This window comes from Apus apus, chromosome 25 (assembly GCF_020740795.1).
Source record: "Apus apus isolate bApuApu2 chromosome 25, bApuApu2.pri.cur, whole genome shotgun sequence".
NCBI lineage: Eukaryota > Metazoa > Chordata > Aves > Apodiformes > Apodidae > Apus > Apus apus.
Genome location: NC_067306.1, coordinates 747,308 through 762,869, shown reverse-complemented (window position 1 = coordinate 762,869; position 15,562 = coordinate 747,308). Strand labels below are relative to the sequence as shown.

Genomic DNA, 15,562 nt, shown 5'->3' with positions numbered 1-15,562 from the left:
AGGCCAGACCCGTGGAACCCTGCAGAAGCCTCCACTGGCACCCTGTGCTGGGCTCTCCACAGCCTGTCTCTCCTCCCAGTGAAGGTGGAGGTGGGTGATGCTCGTCCATGTGGGCCCATGCCCCAGGCTGTTGGCTGAGCATCAGGTGAGGTCCTGGCCCAAGCCACTGCCACCAGTGAGCTCTGCTCTGGGGGGCACAGACCTGCCAGGCACCAGGCCTTCTTCCAACAGATGTTTCAAGCTCTTCCCCCATCCTGCTGCAGTTACTCATCCTCACAGCCACCCAAGTGCTGTGACCGCCCACCGTGCTGCCAGCTCACCCAACCAAAGGCTGGCTGAGCTCTGCTCTTCTGCTGGCATGTTGTAGCAGTAAAGACATTGAAGGGCTTTTGATCACAACTAGTCTTGTCTCCAGGGACTGGCTCAGCTCTTTTGACCCTTCTTGGGGACGAGGAGTTCATTCCAGGCAGCTCAGCTATGTGAACAGCTCAGCCCCCTCTTGCCCTCAAGGAAGGGCTCTGCGGTGACATCCCACCCCAAAGGCTCCAGGGCTCTGGCCGGTAAAATACAGAGAGCCACAGACCAGGGATGGGGATTCCAGAGGCATTTCACAGCAAGGGCAGGGCCCAGGCTCTCCCCCGTGCTTTTCTTCAACCTGTGGAGTCAGGGGCACAACCAGAGTCATTCTGGATGGCAAAGGGAGGACAGATGGACAGCAAATCGGTGCTTGTTTTACTCTAGACAAACTAACATTTTTTGTGCCTGAGCAAAGCCAAACTCCCAAGCTATCACAAATTGCTTTAGCTCTATCTCCAAAGCAAACTCAAACCTTTGGAGTTTCCCACGTTATTTTTTCGGTGTCTGTCTTCCAGATAGCTAGCAGCTCTTTCATTTCCTCATGTCTCATTCTGCTGGTGTGGAAATATGATCACACCCTGTCTGCTCATTCCTCTGCCCTCGCCGAGCACGGCAGGGCAGGCAGGGAGCTGCACCCGTGCTTTCCCATGCTCACTGTAGGAAACAAGCAGCAGCTCCCACAGTTGTTCTGTGCCCACACTTGCTACACCTACAGTGACTCCAGGCCAGGTCTCCAAGCCACACATGGGAATCCCAGCTTGGGGACACCTGTGACACTGGTGGTGGGGTGAGGCAGATGCTCGTGGTAGCCTGGAGACAAATCACTCACAGAAGGGCAGGAATGACGTTTGGGATGTGGCTGAAGGTGACCAGCCCCAGGACTCCTCCACAGCCTCTGCCAGGATTTAGTGTCCATCTGCTCCCAGGGCTTGTCCTGGCCTCTGTGCATTCCCACCCCATGCACACAGCCCTGATGACATGGGAGGATGGTCACAAGTGATGGAAACAGTCCTCACAGCCTGTGCTTTTCCAGCGCTGTCCCCAGGGAAAGCCCCTCTCCCCTGTGGGACCCTGGCTCTTGGTTTGGTCTCCTCTGAAGGATTTGCCATGTGGTCTGGTCCTCCCGACCCTCCCTTCCTGTTGCATCTCAAGGGCTGATGGCTGTCGAGGCTGTTGCCTTAAAGAAGGCAGTGAGAGTCCCACCATGGCCCAGGGGCAGCAGGGTCTGGTCACCTTGTGCATGTGGGTAATGGTGGGTAGTGCTCCCAGGAGACCAGCATGGCTGCTGGGAAGGGCTGGGAAGAGATGGGGCCATGCTGCCCCAGAGCAGCCCCTGTTTCCAGGCTGCACCATCACTTCTCGCTTGGGAAAGGGTAGCGACTTGGCCACTCATTAATCTGCACTGGGCAGGCAGGGGTCTGGGGTCATTACCAGGCCTGAAACAGGCCCCAACCTCCCCGCGAGGACCAGAGCCCCCAACTACCCCAGCGGCCCCGAGGACCACACTCCCTCGCACTGTGCCCGGCAGGTCTCCTGGCTGAAGTCCAGGGCTCCACCTTGGAGCGTTAATGATTTTCTGTGCGTGAGTTCAAAGAGAAAAGACAAAGCCGGGCTGTCAGCTGGTGTCTGGCATGAGGCAATGCCCTGCCCGGGCTTGGCACAGCGCTCGGCTCTGCACTCGCCTGGAGCACAGCTGATCCTCTTGATAAGCAACAGTAATTATCAGCTGAAGCTTTAGAATCAGTCCTTTTGCCTCTGTTATTATTTTTTTCTCTTAATCCAAGTAAGTGTGCTCAGCCAGTCACTGCAGGGAAGACCAAACGCTCGTAATTAACCTTCATCCCTGTTTCACTGCGCCGGATCGCGCAGCCACAGCCCGGGCTGTGCCGCTCTGGGGAGGCGGGTGGTGCTCGGTGGCTCAGCGGGGCCGGGACAAACCCCAGCCCGCCGCCCGGTGCTGTGCGGGGCCGCGCGGGGCCGCGCCCGGGGCCGGCGGGGCGTCGTGCGGGCACGGAGCGGTGGGAGCACCGGTGGTGTCGGTGCATCCGGCCCCGCGCTGCGCCCAGGGGCGATGGGTGCGTGGTGGGGAGCGGGGCCGGGGGGCCGTGCTGGGGACCCGCGGGGGCTGCTCCCGCAGGACCCGCCCGTGCCCGCGCAGCCGTTCGGGAGCGCGCAGGGAGCGGCGGGCGGGGCCGCGGGAGCACTCGCTGCGCACGGGCGCCCCCTGCTGGCGGCGGCGGGAGAGCACCGGGGGGTCCGGGGCTGTGCGGGGGAGTGTTGGGGCGTGCGGGGGGAGCTGGGGCGTGCTGGGCTGTGCAGGGGCTGCTCCAGCAGCCATTCCCTGTCAGCATCCCGCCAGCGCCGCTCCCCACAAAGGGCTCCTGCCGCTTAGCAGGCGTGGGGCACGCTGTGCGTGAGGCCCGCGGGCAGCACCGCGCAGGGACTCCTGCACCCGTGGGTTTCCATGTGTGGCGTCAGGGGCAGCTGCGGCTCTGGTGCTGGCCGCAGCCAGGCCTGGGGTCCTGCCGCCCCTCCCTGGCCCCTGGCAGCCCCACGGCTGGGCAGGTAGTGCCAGATCCTGCTCCCGGTGTAGCCAGAGCCAGGCCCTTGGTTAGAGCTGCCACATCGCCGGGCCTGGCACTGGGCTGGGCCCTCGCTCTTCTGGGGGAGGAGGGGAGCACGCAGCGTGAACAAGTGTGTAAAGGTGTGAATACTCTTGTGTGCACATCTGTATGTGCTTCTGACTTTGCCACAGATGGCACCACTGGCTGCTCACCGCTGGGAAGGGTCCCTGGCTGCAACGTGCAGCCCTGGACTGCGAGGAGGACACAGGCCTGGGTGGCTGCTTGGCTGCTGCAGACGGCCTCGGGCACACGCCTGCGACCGACCCCCAGCTGCAGGGCACAGGAAGAGACCTGCCCTGGTGTACCGGAGTAGCAGGGCTCCTTCCCCAGGGATCCCCCTCTGGGGCTGCCTTCAGTGTGCTCACCCCGAGCTCTTGGCCCTGAGCCATCGTGCCAGAGGCCTGAGGCAGCGTGGCCCCCAGACTGCTCCGGCTGCACAGGCCTCCCCATGATGGGACCAGACGTTGTCAGCCCCATGCAATGGCCCTTTTGCTACAGTCAAGACAGGTTGGCATCTGCTGGCTCACAGCTGCCAGAAAAACATCCACCGGCCCAGTGGCAACTTCCCAGGGATGGTGTCTGCAGACCTGGGTAAGGGTAGGGGATGTGTGGGGCAAGAGGTGCCCATCAGCCTGTGTCCCACATGGCCAGACCCATCCCATGCAGCCAGTGAGGTGCCTTTCTCCTGGCTCTGCTGAGACCCCAGGGCCGGGATGCTGCCCACTCTGGCATGGAGAAGGCTCCATCCCCTGGGAGAGGGCAGAGAGAGCAGTGGGTGGGTGTTTGGTCACCCCAGGGGATATCTGGGCTGGAGAACACAAGGCCACACCTTCCTGAGCCCACCGGGGTGTATCCCCCAGCTCCCTCCACTCCCCCCCTCTGCGCCGCCCCCGTGAGTCAGCGCACACGTTCCTGGGCAGGAGGGGACATGTGCTGCAGGGACAGCCCGGCTGCGTCACCCCTGCTCGCTCCCACACCTGGGGCTGGGGCGGCCCAGCTCCAAGCTGAAACTTGCCTGACTAATTACAGGGAAGGTGAGGACTTCAGAGGATTTACATTCCTCCCCAGCCACACCTGGAAAACAACTTTCACCATCAGCCAGTTTCTGAGAAATAACTTTCCACCTGCATGGCCCAGCCACAGCCCTGCCCAGGGAGCCTGGGAGGCTCAGGGGACCTGGGGGGGTCCTGTCAGCCCCATCCCGGGTTTGTCCTGGTGCTGCAGTGCAGCTCAGTGCCCCGACATGGCTGGGGTCTGACCATGCTTTCTGGAGGTCAGAGCCTGTGGGTTGTGGTGACTGGAAGCTGGGGGGGTTGCACAGGAGACCCCAGGAGATTGGAGCCTCATGAGCCAGGCCCTTCACCTCTGCTTTGGCGGAGGACAGATCCCCATTGACTGCCCAGGGCTTGGACCCAGGGCTGCTGGGGTGACAGGGGGACTCGTGGGACTCACCAGGAACACCTCATCCCTCCCAGCTGCTAAACCAGCGGGGAAGAACCCAAACCCTCCTGTCCCCTGTGCCTTTTCCTGTCCACCATGAGCATGGAGAGACGCAGGCAGCTGGTTCCCTAAGCCAGCTTTGCTTTATGGCTCTTGCCAGAGCTGCCTGCTTTGTCCTTCAGCCACTGCTCTGTTTCCCGCCCTGTGCCAGTGACCCAGCCTTGAGCCCACCGTGGGATCAGTGGGACACCAGGACTGCCATCCTGCCACGGGCTCTGTCTGGTGTGTTCCACAGCAGCCTGGGCTGAGCACCAGCATGAGGTGTTTCGGGAATGTGGCACGCTGGCCAAAGCAGGGACACGGTTCACCCGGCCAGGCCAGCGCGGCACAGGGCGCCCGGCATGTCACGCAGCACGGGGCTGGGAGCTGGGGCTCCAACACATGCCACACACGGCGTGTGGGTCCCACGGCACGAGGCTTCCTGCACTCAGACTGCAGCTCCCTGCCCGTATCCCCTCCCCGTGCCCCTCACTCTGCAGACGGGGTGTTAGGACCTCAACGACTGACCCCGCCGGGGTTTGGAGCATCGGCTCTGCAGGGTCCCAGGGCCGGGGGTAACAGAGGCCGTTTTGGCCTCAGCCACCTCCTGGGAGCTGCTGGGAAAGGGCGGTGTCAGCAGAGCACCAAGTCCAAGGTGTTTTGCAAGCAGGTGGGAGCGGGTGATGTCCTTATTAGGCAGCGCAGCAGCGGCGCGTCCCGGGGGAGCGGCGGCGGGTGGTACCGCCGGGGCGGCGGCGCTGACGCGGGCGATGGGAACGCGGGCAGGTCCCCGCCTCGCTAATGACAGCCCGGCACTGGGCGTGGGGACAAGCCGTGGCAGGGACGCAGCCGTGTCAGCTCAAACAACGCCGCCCTGACACACCTGCCATTGCCCCATCGCCTGCCGGCCCGGGGGTCTCCTCCCCAGGGCCACCGGACAGCCCTGCCCCTGGTTTGTGTTTGCTTCCAGCGAGGCCAGAGGGCTCAGCAATAGCCCCCGGGTGGGGCAGGCTGCAAGGGGTGTTTACTCCTGCTCCTGGTTAAGGAGCAAAGTCTGAAACTCAGCCAGAGCCTGTCCTGGAGCAGAAGGGTGTTGGGGACCTGGCATTAGGGCAGCATCTCCACCTCTGACCTCAGCCCCACAAAATTTCACCCAGCCCCAGCCTGGCAAAAACCTGCTGCTGGGCCAGGGTGCCACAGCCTCAGGGTCAACACCAACCCTGGTACCTGGACCCTGGGTTTCCCCATGCCCCTGAAACCTGCTCAGTCCACCAGCCCTTCTTGCCCTACACCATTGGCCCCCAGACCATCTGCCATGGTTCTACCTCTCAGCAAGCAGGAGGCTGAGCCTGTGGCACAAACAGCAGAAACTGCAGCAGAACCACATGAAGAAAGGCAACGGCTCCATCTTGACCTGGTTGTCCAGGGAGGCCCCATGCCACAAGGTGAGCATGGTGGTCGGAGGGAAGGCTGAGCACATGGCAGCTGAGCAGCACTGTTACAGCAGTGCCTGTGCTCAGGGGCTGCAGCAAACATGCCCCTGCAGAGAGGGGGCTTTGGGGGCACATAGGGATGGAGCAGCCAGGAGGCCCCAGCCTGCAGCACTGCCTGCAGATGCCTCCATGGAGGGACCTGCTAAGGTTTCCCTGTCCCCCTGCCAGCCTAGCACACACTGGCCTGCTAAGAAAAGGGGCCTGAGCAGCTCTGTCCTGCCTGGCACCATGGCACAAAGCTAAACACACTGCTCCTGCACCCCTGGGGTGTCAGGAGAGCCTCGGGCAGCAGGAGCCACAGAACATGGCAACAAACACGAGCTGTGTCTCCAGGCTTTGCAGCCACGGGGCCACAAAGAGCCTCAGGCACCCCAGCCCTGGGGTCCCCACAAGTGTCCCTCTGCCACTGCAGCCTGTGCTCTCCACAGCCCGGCTGTGTCACAGAGCCTCCCCTTCCCTGGGGCCAGTCTCTCCCTGTGCAGGTCTGGGTTTGGGGTGCCTGGGTGCCAGGATCCCAGAGCATAGCTGGCCCTGCTGCAGCTCCAGCCCCGGCTGGGCAGGGCGGGTGCCAGGGCCAAGTGTTTTGTAAGAGGCAAATCTCGCAGCGCCGGGTGTCGTGCCGGGACGGGGCAGGCTGGGCTCTGCCCGTGCGGGGGGAGCGCTGGCCGGCTGCCCGTGTTTGGCCCTCGGGGAGTTGCTGTGCGTAGGCAGGGATGAGTGTTCCAGGCCGTGGGGCAGGGAAGGGGCTGGGCTGAGGCTGGAGGTGCGCGGGGACGTGCTCACACCCTGCCGGGTTTTGCCTGCTAAGTGAAATACGAACTGGAGAAAGGCAGATGCTGACCAAGGTGTTTGGCCTGACCTGCCCTTTCTGCTCAAGTCAGCAGAGTGACAGCCCTGTGCTCACCATTTCTGCTGCTGTTACCCCAAAAGTCTCCTGTCCCTTTACCCCTGGGTCAGCGGGAGGTGGATTCATCCCCATGTCCTCTCCCTGTCACCCAGGGGCAGGATACAATGCCTGAGCTCTTTGGAAGCTGGGCTGGTTGCACAGCAGGGCTGGTTCCTCCCTTGGCAGGAGCAGGAGAGTAACCCCCATCCCAGACTGTGATGTGAGGGGCAGGACAAAGCAGGCTGCAATGCTCTGGGGAGAGAAGGGGCTGCTCTCCTCCTGGTCTTTGGAGCCCTTCAGACACATGGGGCACAGCAAGACTCTTCCCCTCTGCCCTTGCTGTGCCATAACAGGGCACTCTGCTTTGGTCCCCGTTGTGCATCAGCAGTGCAGGCACGTGTGTGGGGGCACCTGGGAGGAGGGTCTCACTTCCCAGTGCATTTGGGGTATTCCCATACCCAGGCACCCAACACAGGAGAAAAGTACCCCATGCTTGTGCTGCTGCTTGTGGTGAGCTCCTGCATGCCAGGAGCCAGGCAAGCCCAGCACAGCAGGGCCCTGCCTGGCCCACGAGTCCTCTGACAAAGGCTCTTCCCAGGGTTCCCCGTGGCCCAAATTCTCTCCCCGGCACAGAGCAGGTTGCTCCCTCGGGTCTTGGGTGAAGCTGCCTGGCTCAACCAGAGTGGAGGGGGAAGAGATGAGTAGGGGAGGCTGCAAGGCAGGGCTGCCACATGTCCCCAGCCCAGTGGAAGGAGGGCAGCAGGGCTGGAGCTGAGCAGGGCAGAGGCAGCAGGAGATGAATTCACCCCGGGCTGGACCCCCCGTGTCGCGGGATGTTCGGCTGCTGCACTGGCCGGCCCGGCTGCATCCTGGCGCGGGAGCTGGCAGGAGCTGAGCCCGGAGCCTTTGCCCCTTCCCATGGCTCCTGGAGCCTGCGTGGCCCAAGTGTGAGACCCTGCAGGGAAGCAGGATGTGCCTGGCAAGAGCAGATTTGCTGGCAAGTGCAAACAGGCGGTGCCGGGGCTCTGAGTCAGCCCCACGCTCCCGTCTCAAGGGACTGGATGCAAAACCTGTCCTGGCTCCTCCATCTGCCCTTGCTGCCTGCTTTGGGCCCCTCCACTGCAGAAAACCCTCTGGGCTTGCTCCCCACCTGGGGTGCCCCCAGAACAGCCTAGCCCCGAGCAGGAGTCTGCTTCAGTGCAACCTCCCACAGCCCGGAGGCCCAGCCAGGGCAGGCAGAGCATGGAGAGCTGGGCAGGAGGGCAGGCCGGGCACTGGCCAGGGGCTGCTCCCACCCTCCCCAGGCCCTTCGGTCCCTGCTCTTCTGTCAGGTTTGCATTCCAGGCTGATGCCAAGTCCCCAGGTGAGGGCTGGGGCTGTCCAGGCCCTGGTGACCCCAACACAGTTCATTTTATGCCTTCCCTGCCATATGAGCTCTGAGCAGTGTGTGCAATGGGGCCTGAATCCCTGTGGGTGCAGGACAGGCCTGGCCCTGTGGGAAAGATGCAGGAACCTGCCAGAGCTGCCAGAGAGGGTTCAGCACTCCTCTGTGGGGGTCCCAGGGGATCCCCCGGCCCCTGGACAAGCCCCAGCACCCCTGCACAGGCATGCAGGGCTGGGCCCACACCAGAGGGATGGAACAGCTCAAGCTGCAGCCCCCCATCCTGCTGGGGGTCCCCAGAGGGCACGACATGAGGCTGGACATGGGCACAAGGGCAGGCAGGGAGGGACTGAGCAGGGCTGTGAGCAGGGCTGGGCTGTGAGCAGGGCTGGGCTGTGAACCCAGCTTGTGCCTGCTTGCCAGCTTGGCTGGGCTGAGCCCCGGTGCTCAGACCTCTCCTGGCACCTCGCGGAGAGCAGAGGTTTCACAGCCAGGGCTGGGAAAAGCAAAGGCTGAGCAGAGGGGAGGAAGCTCCTGCCAGGGGAAGGGGGAGAGAGGCAGTGGGAGGGAGTAGGGGTGGGTAAACACCATGGGAAAGCATTCATTGTAATGCACCGGGATCCGAGCTGGTGACTGGGGGTCACTGGGTTGGACAGGAGAGGGGATGTGCCCACAGAGCCCTGACTGTGTGTGACAGGGGAAGGGCTGCTCCAGGACAGGGATCATAGGGAGCATCGGACAGGCCATGGCCCTGACAGTGGGTGGGCAGAGATCAGCTCACAGGCTCATCAAGTGACCACTTCCAGGGTTTGCAGACTGGGATGTGAATTGCCAGAACAGCTGTGTAAGGAAATGTGGTACTTGAGCAAATAGTCTGGGATTCCCTGCCTGCCTCTGGCCCCGTGACAGCTGCTCACCCTGCCCGGGCCTCCGCTCTTTCCAGGAGCAGGTTAATCACCGGGGTGAACGTCTGCTGGTGCTGCCTTCACTCATTAATGGGATCAAACACTCTACATAAAAAATCCAGCTCATCCTGAATCCAAGTCTGCGCAGTCACACCGAGGCTGCAGGAAGGATGTCAGAGAAGAGCTGGTTTCCAGGAACGTCCCAACCCGGAAGGCATTTCCGAGCTGCAGGAGATGCTGCAAAGCCAAATGCTGGGGTGATTGCTTCCTTTCTGCTACACTTCCCAGGTGTATCAGAGGGGCACCAAGACCCTCCAGCTCAGAGCACAGGGCAAAAGGCCTTGCTGAGCTTGAAAGGGAGAGACTTGTAGTACCCCAGGGCTGGTCACCCACCCAAGAGCACCCGTGAGCAGCTGGACACCCCCCCAGGCCCCGGCCCAACAGGCCCTGTGGGCCTGTGGTGCTGGTGGGAACGTTTCTCCCCAAACCAGGGTCTGCAGGAGCAGGGGGCTGGGCAGCCCCTGCCCACACTGTCCGTGTGTGTCCTCATCATGAGGACCCTCGTGGTCCCTGTGTGCCCCTCACTGGTAAGGGACAAGATGGTTTCCAGAAGCCACCCCAGCCCAAAGCAAGACTGCAGAGCCCTGCCTGTGACTGAGGGGACAATAACATGGGTGTCAGAGGACAATCTGCCCTGAGCCCTCCCTGCTCCTGCTGACCCCACACCAAACCCAGACATCTCCAGGGCCCCGCGCACGGGGGTTTCTGTGCACGGAGCAGTGTCCGGCGGGGGCGGGGGGCGACGGAGGGAGGGCGTTATTTCCCGGCACTGGGCAGAAAAAAAGGCAGCAACTCGGTCCTACCGGCTGAGAGCTGCGCTTGCAAAGGAGACCAGCATTGCCATCTCGTGGGGAGCCCGGGAGGAAGCACCTCCTCGGGCAGGAGCAGGTCGGGACCGAGCACCAAGATGGACAGAGGTGAGGAGGGTGCAGAGGGCTCAGCCCCAGACGAAGCCACCTGAGACTGCAGGTGCCTGCTCTGAATCCGGCTCTGAAGGACGAAAAATGGATGTTAACGTTTCCCTGGCCCTGCTCAGCCCATCGCCAGCGCCGTGTCTGACACACACTTGCCTCTCTTGGAATTCTACCAAAGGCCCTGGGGGTCCCGTGGCGGGGACACAAACCCCGACGTGTTGTACGGACACTGGGAATCTGCAGCGATGCTGATAAATGGGCTCTCTGGGGCATCCTGGGCCTCCTGGCCCAGCCTGACACCTGCACGCAGGGCAGGAGGTACCAGTGACTCCAGTGCTTGGCATCCAACACCATCACCCATCCCTGTGCTGGAGTGAGGGCCTTGAAGTGCCTCTAGCAGAAAGATGCAGCAGAAATGTCTAATTGCTGCTCTGCTGCCGGGATACAGCACCATGTGGCTGAGAGATGGTTCCTTTTCTGGGAGAGAAGGAAAATCTGATCAGAAAAAGAGGGGAGAGAAGAGCCATCTGCTTGTTCATGATGGTCATGGAGCAAATTCGCATTTTAATGAAAATTTAAGCCAGTTCCAGCTGAGTTGTCACATACGGACAGGCAACAGTGACAGATGCTTCAGAAACACCAGAGAGACACTGAAATCCAGCAATGAAAATTATTCCTTCTATGTGGTGCAAGATAAACAATTTGCCTTTATTTTAAATAGAACCCTCAAGAATGATGCAACATCCAAACCATGTAATGGCTGCCAGGACCCACAGATGGCAGCACACCCAGATGCCAATAATCTGTCAAAAATAGAGTATTTCAGAGATGGCTTCGGAAGCAGGGTGGGAACACCTACACAGGCAGGAGCTGAGGCCCCAGGAGGTCTAAAAGCAGGTGATAAAGTGTGGGATGAACGATCCACAGCCCAGCAGCTGCAATTCCATAGGGCCACGTCTCCCTGGGGGCTCCATATGCAGCTCTAGTTCCCAAAGGAGAGTTTACACTCCATCTGGATCTGTATGGCTTTTTTTTTTAATTGTGTAGCAGATTTAGTATTCATCGTATCTGGGGTCTCAGTGTATTTTTAGAACATGTAGCACATCTTTGAGCTGGATGTGGTGTTGATCTGCCAGCAGCCCCTGCTCCGCGTCGTGCTGAGCCACAGGCAGTGACAAGGGATTGGGGTCACCCTGCGAGGGGGACTTGAGTTTGCCACGGTCTGACTGACTGAGCTGAACTGCAGTGGGTGCAAGGGGACTCATTTCACACGTTCACGGAGAAAAAACCCTTCCTTTCCAAGCAGATTTGGGTGATACCTCAAGCTTTTCCTGTTGGCATCCAAGAGCCCCCAGGCTCTCAAGAACACGATGTTCTGCAGCACCTTGGTGTTCTCAGAGCATCTCCCTGACAAGCAGCCTTGGAAATCAGGATTTCTATCTGCGTGTGGGGCTCTGCTGTGTGGCTGCTGCCGTGGTGACAGGAGTGACACCCAGGCAGGCTCCGCACTCCGAGCCCGCTCAGGCTGCAGCTTGGAGAGAAGCCACCCAGGGAGCCCAGAGCTGGGGGGGTCAACTGGGCTGTGCCAGGCCCAGCAAAGCTAAACCCAGGCTGCAGGGGCCCACGGCCCCAGGGAGCCGGGACGTGGCAGCGCTGGGTTCTGATCCCCGGGAGACAAACTGCCCGGCGGGAGCAGCGCAGACCCCAGCCCGGGACACGGGCCGCGCAGCAAACCCCCCGAGCACCTCCCGCAGCCCGGGGCTGGATGCGGCCTCCGCCGGCCCTTCCAGCAGCTGCGGGCCGCCCTGCTGCGCCGGCGCGGGGGCCGCGGGGCCGTGCCCGGGTTTGCGTGCCCGGCTCCTGCTCCCACGGCCGCGCGGGGAGCCGGGGCACGGGGGTCCCCCCGCCCCGGGATCCCGCACCAAGGGCCCCGTCCCGCCCGGGCCGGCCCGTGGCGCACGAGCGGGGGGGGCGGGGGGGGCGGCCCGGGAGGGCGGGGGCGCCGCGCGGGTCCCGGGCCCCGCCGCACTGCGCACGCGCCGCCCCGCGCTCGGCCGCCCCCCCCCGCCCGGGCCTCCGCCGCGCATGCGCCCGGCGCCGCTCACGCCAGGCGGGGCGCGGCCGCGCTCGCCCGTGCGGCGTGACGTCCCCGCGTGGCGGCCAATCGGCGCCCTCGCCTGCCGTGCGTGCTGGCGTCACAGCGGTGCGGTATATAAGCGGGCGGCGCCAGTCCCGCCCCCCTGATAGCGTCTGGAGCCGCCGCCGCGAGAGCATCCTCCGCCCGCGCAGCTCGCCCCTCCGCGTCGCCGCCTCCGCCGCCTCCGCCGCCGCCTCCGCCGAGGGAAGGGAACCGTATCGTATGTCCGCTATCCAGAACCTCCAACCCTTCGGTGAGGCCCTTTGTGCGGCGGCCGGGCCGGGCCGGGGGAGCGGCCTGGCGGCCCCGCCCCGGGCAGCCCCGCCCCGTGGCGCAGTTGCTATTCCCGGGGCCGGTTGCGTCAGCGGCGGGGCGGGCGGGGCCTGCGGGCGGGCGGGGCGGCGGGCCGGGGGCTGACGGGTCATCTCCGCAGACCCCTTTGCTGATGCAAGTAAGGGTGATGACCTGCTCCCTGCCGGCACTGAGGACTACATCCATATAAGGATCCAGCAGCGGAACGGCAGGAAGACCCTCACCACAGTCCAGGGCATCGCGGATGATTACGATAAAAAGAAACTGGTGAAAGCCTTCAAAAAGGTGGGTGCAGCGTGGGGCCGGGGCTGCCGGGGGGCCCGCAGGGCTGGGGGCTGCGGCAGCACCTGCGGGGGCCTTTGCGGTCGGTATCGTACTAAGGAGTAACTCTCGTACTTTTCTCTTTGTTGTAGAAATTTGCCTGCAATGGTACTGTAATTGAACACCCCGAATATGGAGAAGTGATTCAGTTGCAGGGTGACCAGCGCAAGAACATTTGCCAGTTCCTCGTAGAGGTAGGAGTTCTGTGCACTGCTGTGTGTGCTGGGTGAATGTTAGTCTCCATTTTAATAACCAAGCAGGTTGTAATGTTTTTAGCATTAGCAGAGCAGGCTAAGGGAGGAAGCTCTGTCTGTTCTTGAAATTCTTGCTTGAGGCAAATGCCATCCAGCCTGGTTTTGCAGTTGTGGCCTAATCTTCACTCCGTGCCTCAGGGGGAGCAGAGCCTGGGCCGGGGGGTGTGGGGCTCGGGCTGCTGCAGCCTGCCTTTTCTTTCTTGCAGATTGGACTGGCTAAAGACGACCAGCTGAAAGTCCATGGGTTTTAAGTGCCTGTGGGTCACTGAAGCTTTATGCAAGAAGATTTCCTTACCATGAAATTCCCATCTGTCCCTTGTCATAAGTTTAAAACCAGCCGGTTTGTGTAACGTAATGATCTCGGGTCCACTGTTCAGTCTGGACTAGTGTAATTCTGTGATGTAATAAACTGACACGAGCCCCATGCTATCCCGTCTGGCTGTCCCTCATTTCACAGAGGTAACTCAGGCCTTTGACACGGTCCAGCCTGAAGCCAAGAGTCACCAGATGTTCCGAGTTAAGCCAAGGGACTCAGTCTGTCAGCCCAGAGACTGCCCAGATGGCTCCTCATTCCAGCTGCTCTTCCCTCCTCATGGACGGTGGCTCCGGGGCACCACGGCCTGGGGTGGTGATGCTGTCCCACAGGGCACTGCTGGCTCCTGGGGGCCCAGGGATGTGGGGAAGCTTGGTGTGAATGAGGAGAGTATCAGAGATCTCCAGGCAGGCTGGCTGCAGCGTGGCCCCCGCAGGTGCTGGTTCCCCATGGGACACTGGGCAGGTGGAGCCTGAGGAGCTGGGTTAGACTTGTGACAAGGGATGGATTCTGGAATAACCTGAGGAGCTGTCACTAGCTGCAGTGGCACTAGGGGCCCTGGGGGGTAATGGGGGTTTTGTTTCATTTTTAACGTTTTGTGTAATGTATTTAAAAGTTTTATTTAAATAAAAATGGCTTTGAAAAGCATTTTCAGGATGGTTCCAGTTGCTTTCTGGTAAGCAGTGAGAGGGGCTCCAGTGCTTTGGGGGCCTAGGGGGGCCTCCCTCTGCCCCATGACCGCTGTGGGAAGGGGAAGACAAAGGCCTCAGCTGGAGTGAACAGCCTGCAGGTGGGTGGGGTGAGTCACTCCCATCCCTGGTGTGTTCCAGGAAGCCCCTGGCACCAATGACTCTTCTGCTCCCAAAAGAGACACACAGCAGTGGCACTGAGGCCTCTGTCACCATGTCCAGGCCCTGCCCAAGGCCTGGTGTGGGCTGAGGTGCCTCCCAGTGCCCAGGCCCCCCAGCACACAGGAGCGAAGTCACCTGAGGTGGAACGTGCCCTGCTGGAGCAGCGCTGGGTCTGCCCTTTCAACAGGCACCATCAAAGGTGCTCAAATCTAAGGAAGTGCACAGGGCCAGGAGTGTCCCCCCAGTGCCCTGTCCCACCCCGTGGGGATGAGGCTGCGGCTGCAGCCGGGAGGGCCGGGCTGGGTCCACGGGGCTGCTGCTTCCCCCGGAGCTGCGGGGCAGCTGCTGCTGTCAGGGCAGCTCAGGAGCCTGTGCAACCCAACTTCCCACCCCCGTGCCACGCGCCGCGGTGCTGCGCTTGTTCATTTCGCGGCCATTTCCTTCCTTTCCTGGGAGACTTTGCTCGCGGAACTGAATTGCCGCAATTACAGGAAGTGCCTGTGAGTGCAGAGGGGGCAGGTGGTGCTGAGCCTGCCTGCTCTGGGGCAGGGGAGTGCAGGCAGCAGCAGGCAGGTGAGGCCAGCACCTGCCTGGGGTGTGAGTGCCCGCAGCACAGCACGATCTCCTGCTCCGAGAAGGCTGCCCTGCCTGCCCTGGTGCCTCCAGCTGGGCTGCCTCCCTGCTGGGTTTGCTGGGCTGCCCACAGCTGTTCAGATGCAAGCGGGAGGTGCCACCTCAGCCTGGTGTCCCTCGACCAGGAGAGATGGACCAGCAGGGCCAGGAGTGCCAGGGGTTCCAAGTGTGCCCTGGCCAGGTTTCCAGGCCCATCCTGCTGCCGCGTGGCCGGGGCCAGGAGAAGGGACCAAACCTGCGTCAAGGCGCTGCCGAGCGGTCGCGCTGGAGGAAGTGGCCACCCTGTCCCCATCACCCTGACGGCTCATTTGGCCCAGATTGAGCTATTAAAAGGCAGAAATGGCAAAACAATTTGTTTGTTCCTTGTGAAAACTGCTCGGTGGAGCGAGCGATCGATGGCTGCGGGCGCTGCTGCCGCCCTGCCCCTGGGCTGTGTGAGGAGCAGCAGCATCGATCCCTGCCGCCCCGGCCAGGCCCTTACGTGTATTTTATTGACCGAGGGAGACAAATGGTTTCTAAAATACACCAAGATGAGGGTAAATAGGGGCAGGAGGAAATTATTGATGCTGAAGGAAGAAGGGGGTTGTGGTGGGGCAGGGGACCTGGGCCTTCCTGAGCCCGGGGGGTGGTGGCACATACAGA

General features: G+C 62.0%; 1 protein-coding gene across 1 annotated transcript; it reads left to right on the top strand.

Moving 5' to 3' along the window:
- The first annotated feature begins 12,346 nt into the window (after positions 1 to 12,346).
- Positions 12,347 to 13,552, top strand: EIF1 (eukaryotic translation initiation factor 1). Its single transcript, XM_051640256.1, has 4 exons — positions 12,347 to 12,489; positions 12,670 to 12,833; positions 12,962 to 13,063; positions 13,330 to 13,552. The coding sequence occupies exons 1-4, from the start codon at positions 12,459 to 12,461 to the stop codon at positions 13,372 to 13,374; spliced, it is 342 nt and encodes a 113-aa protein (XP_051496216.1). The 5' UTR covers positions 12,347 to 12,458; the 3' UTR covers positions 13,375 to 13,552.
- The last annotated feature ends 2,010 nt before the right edge of the window (positions 13,553 to 15,562 follow it).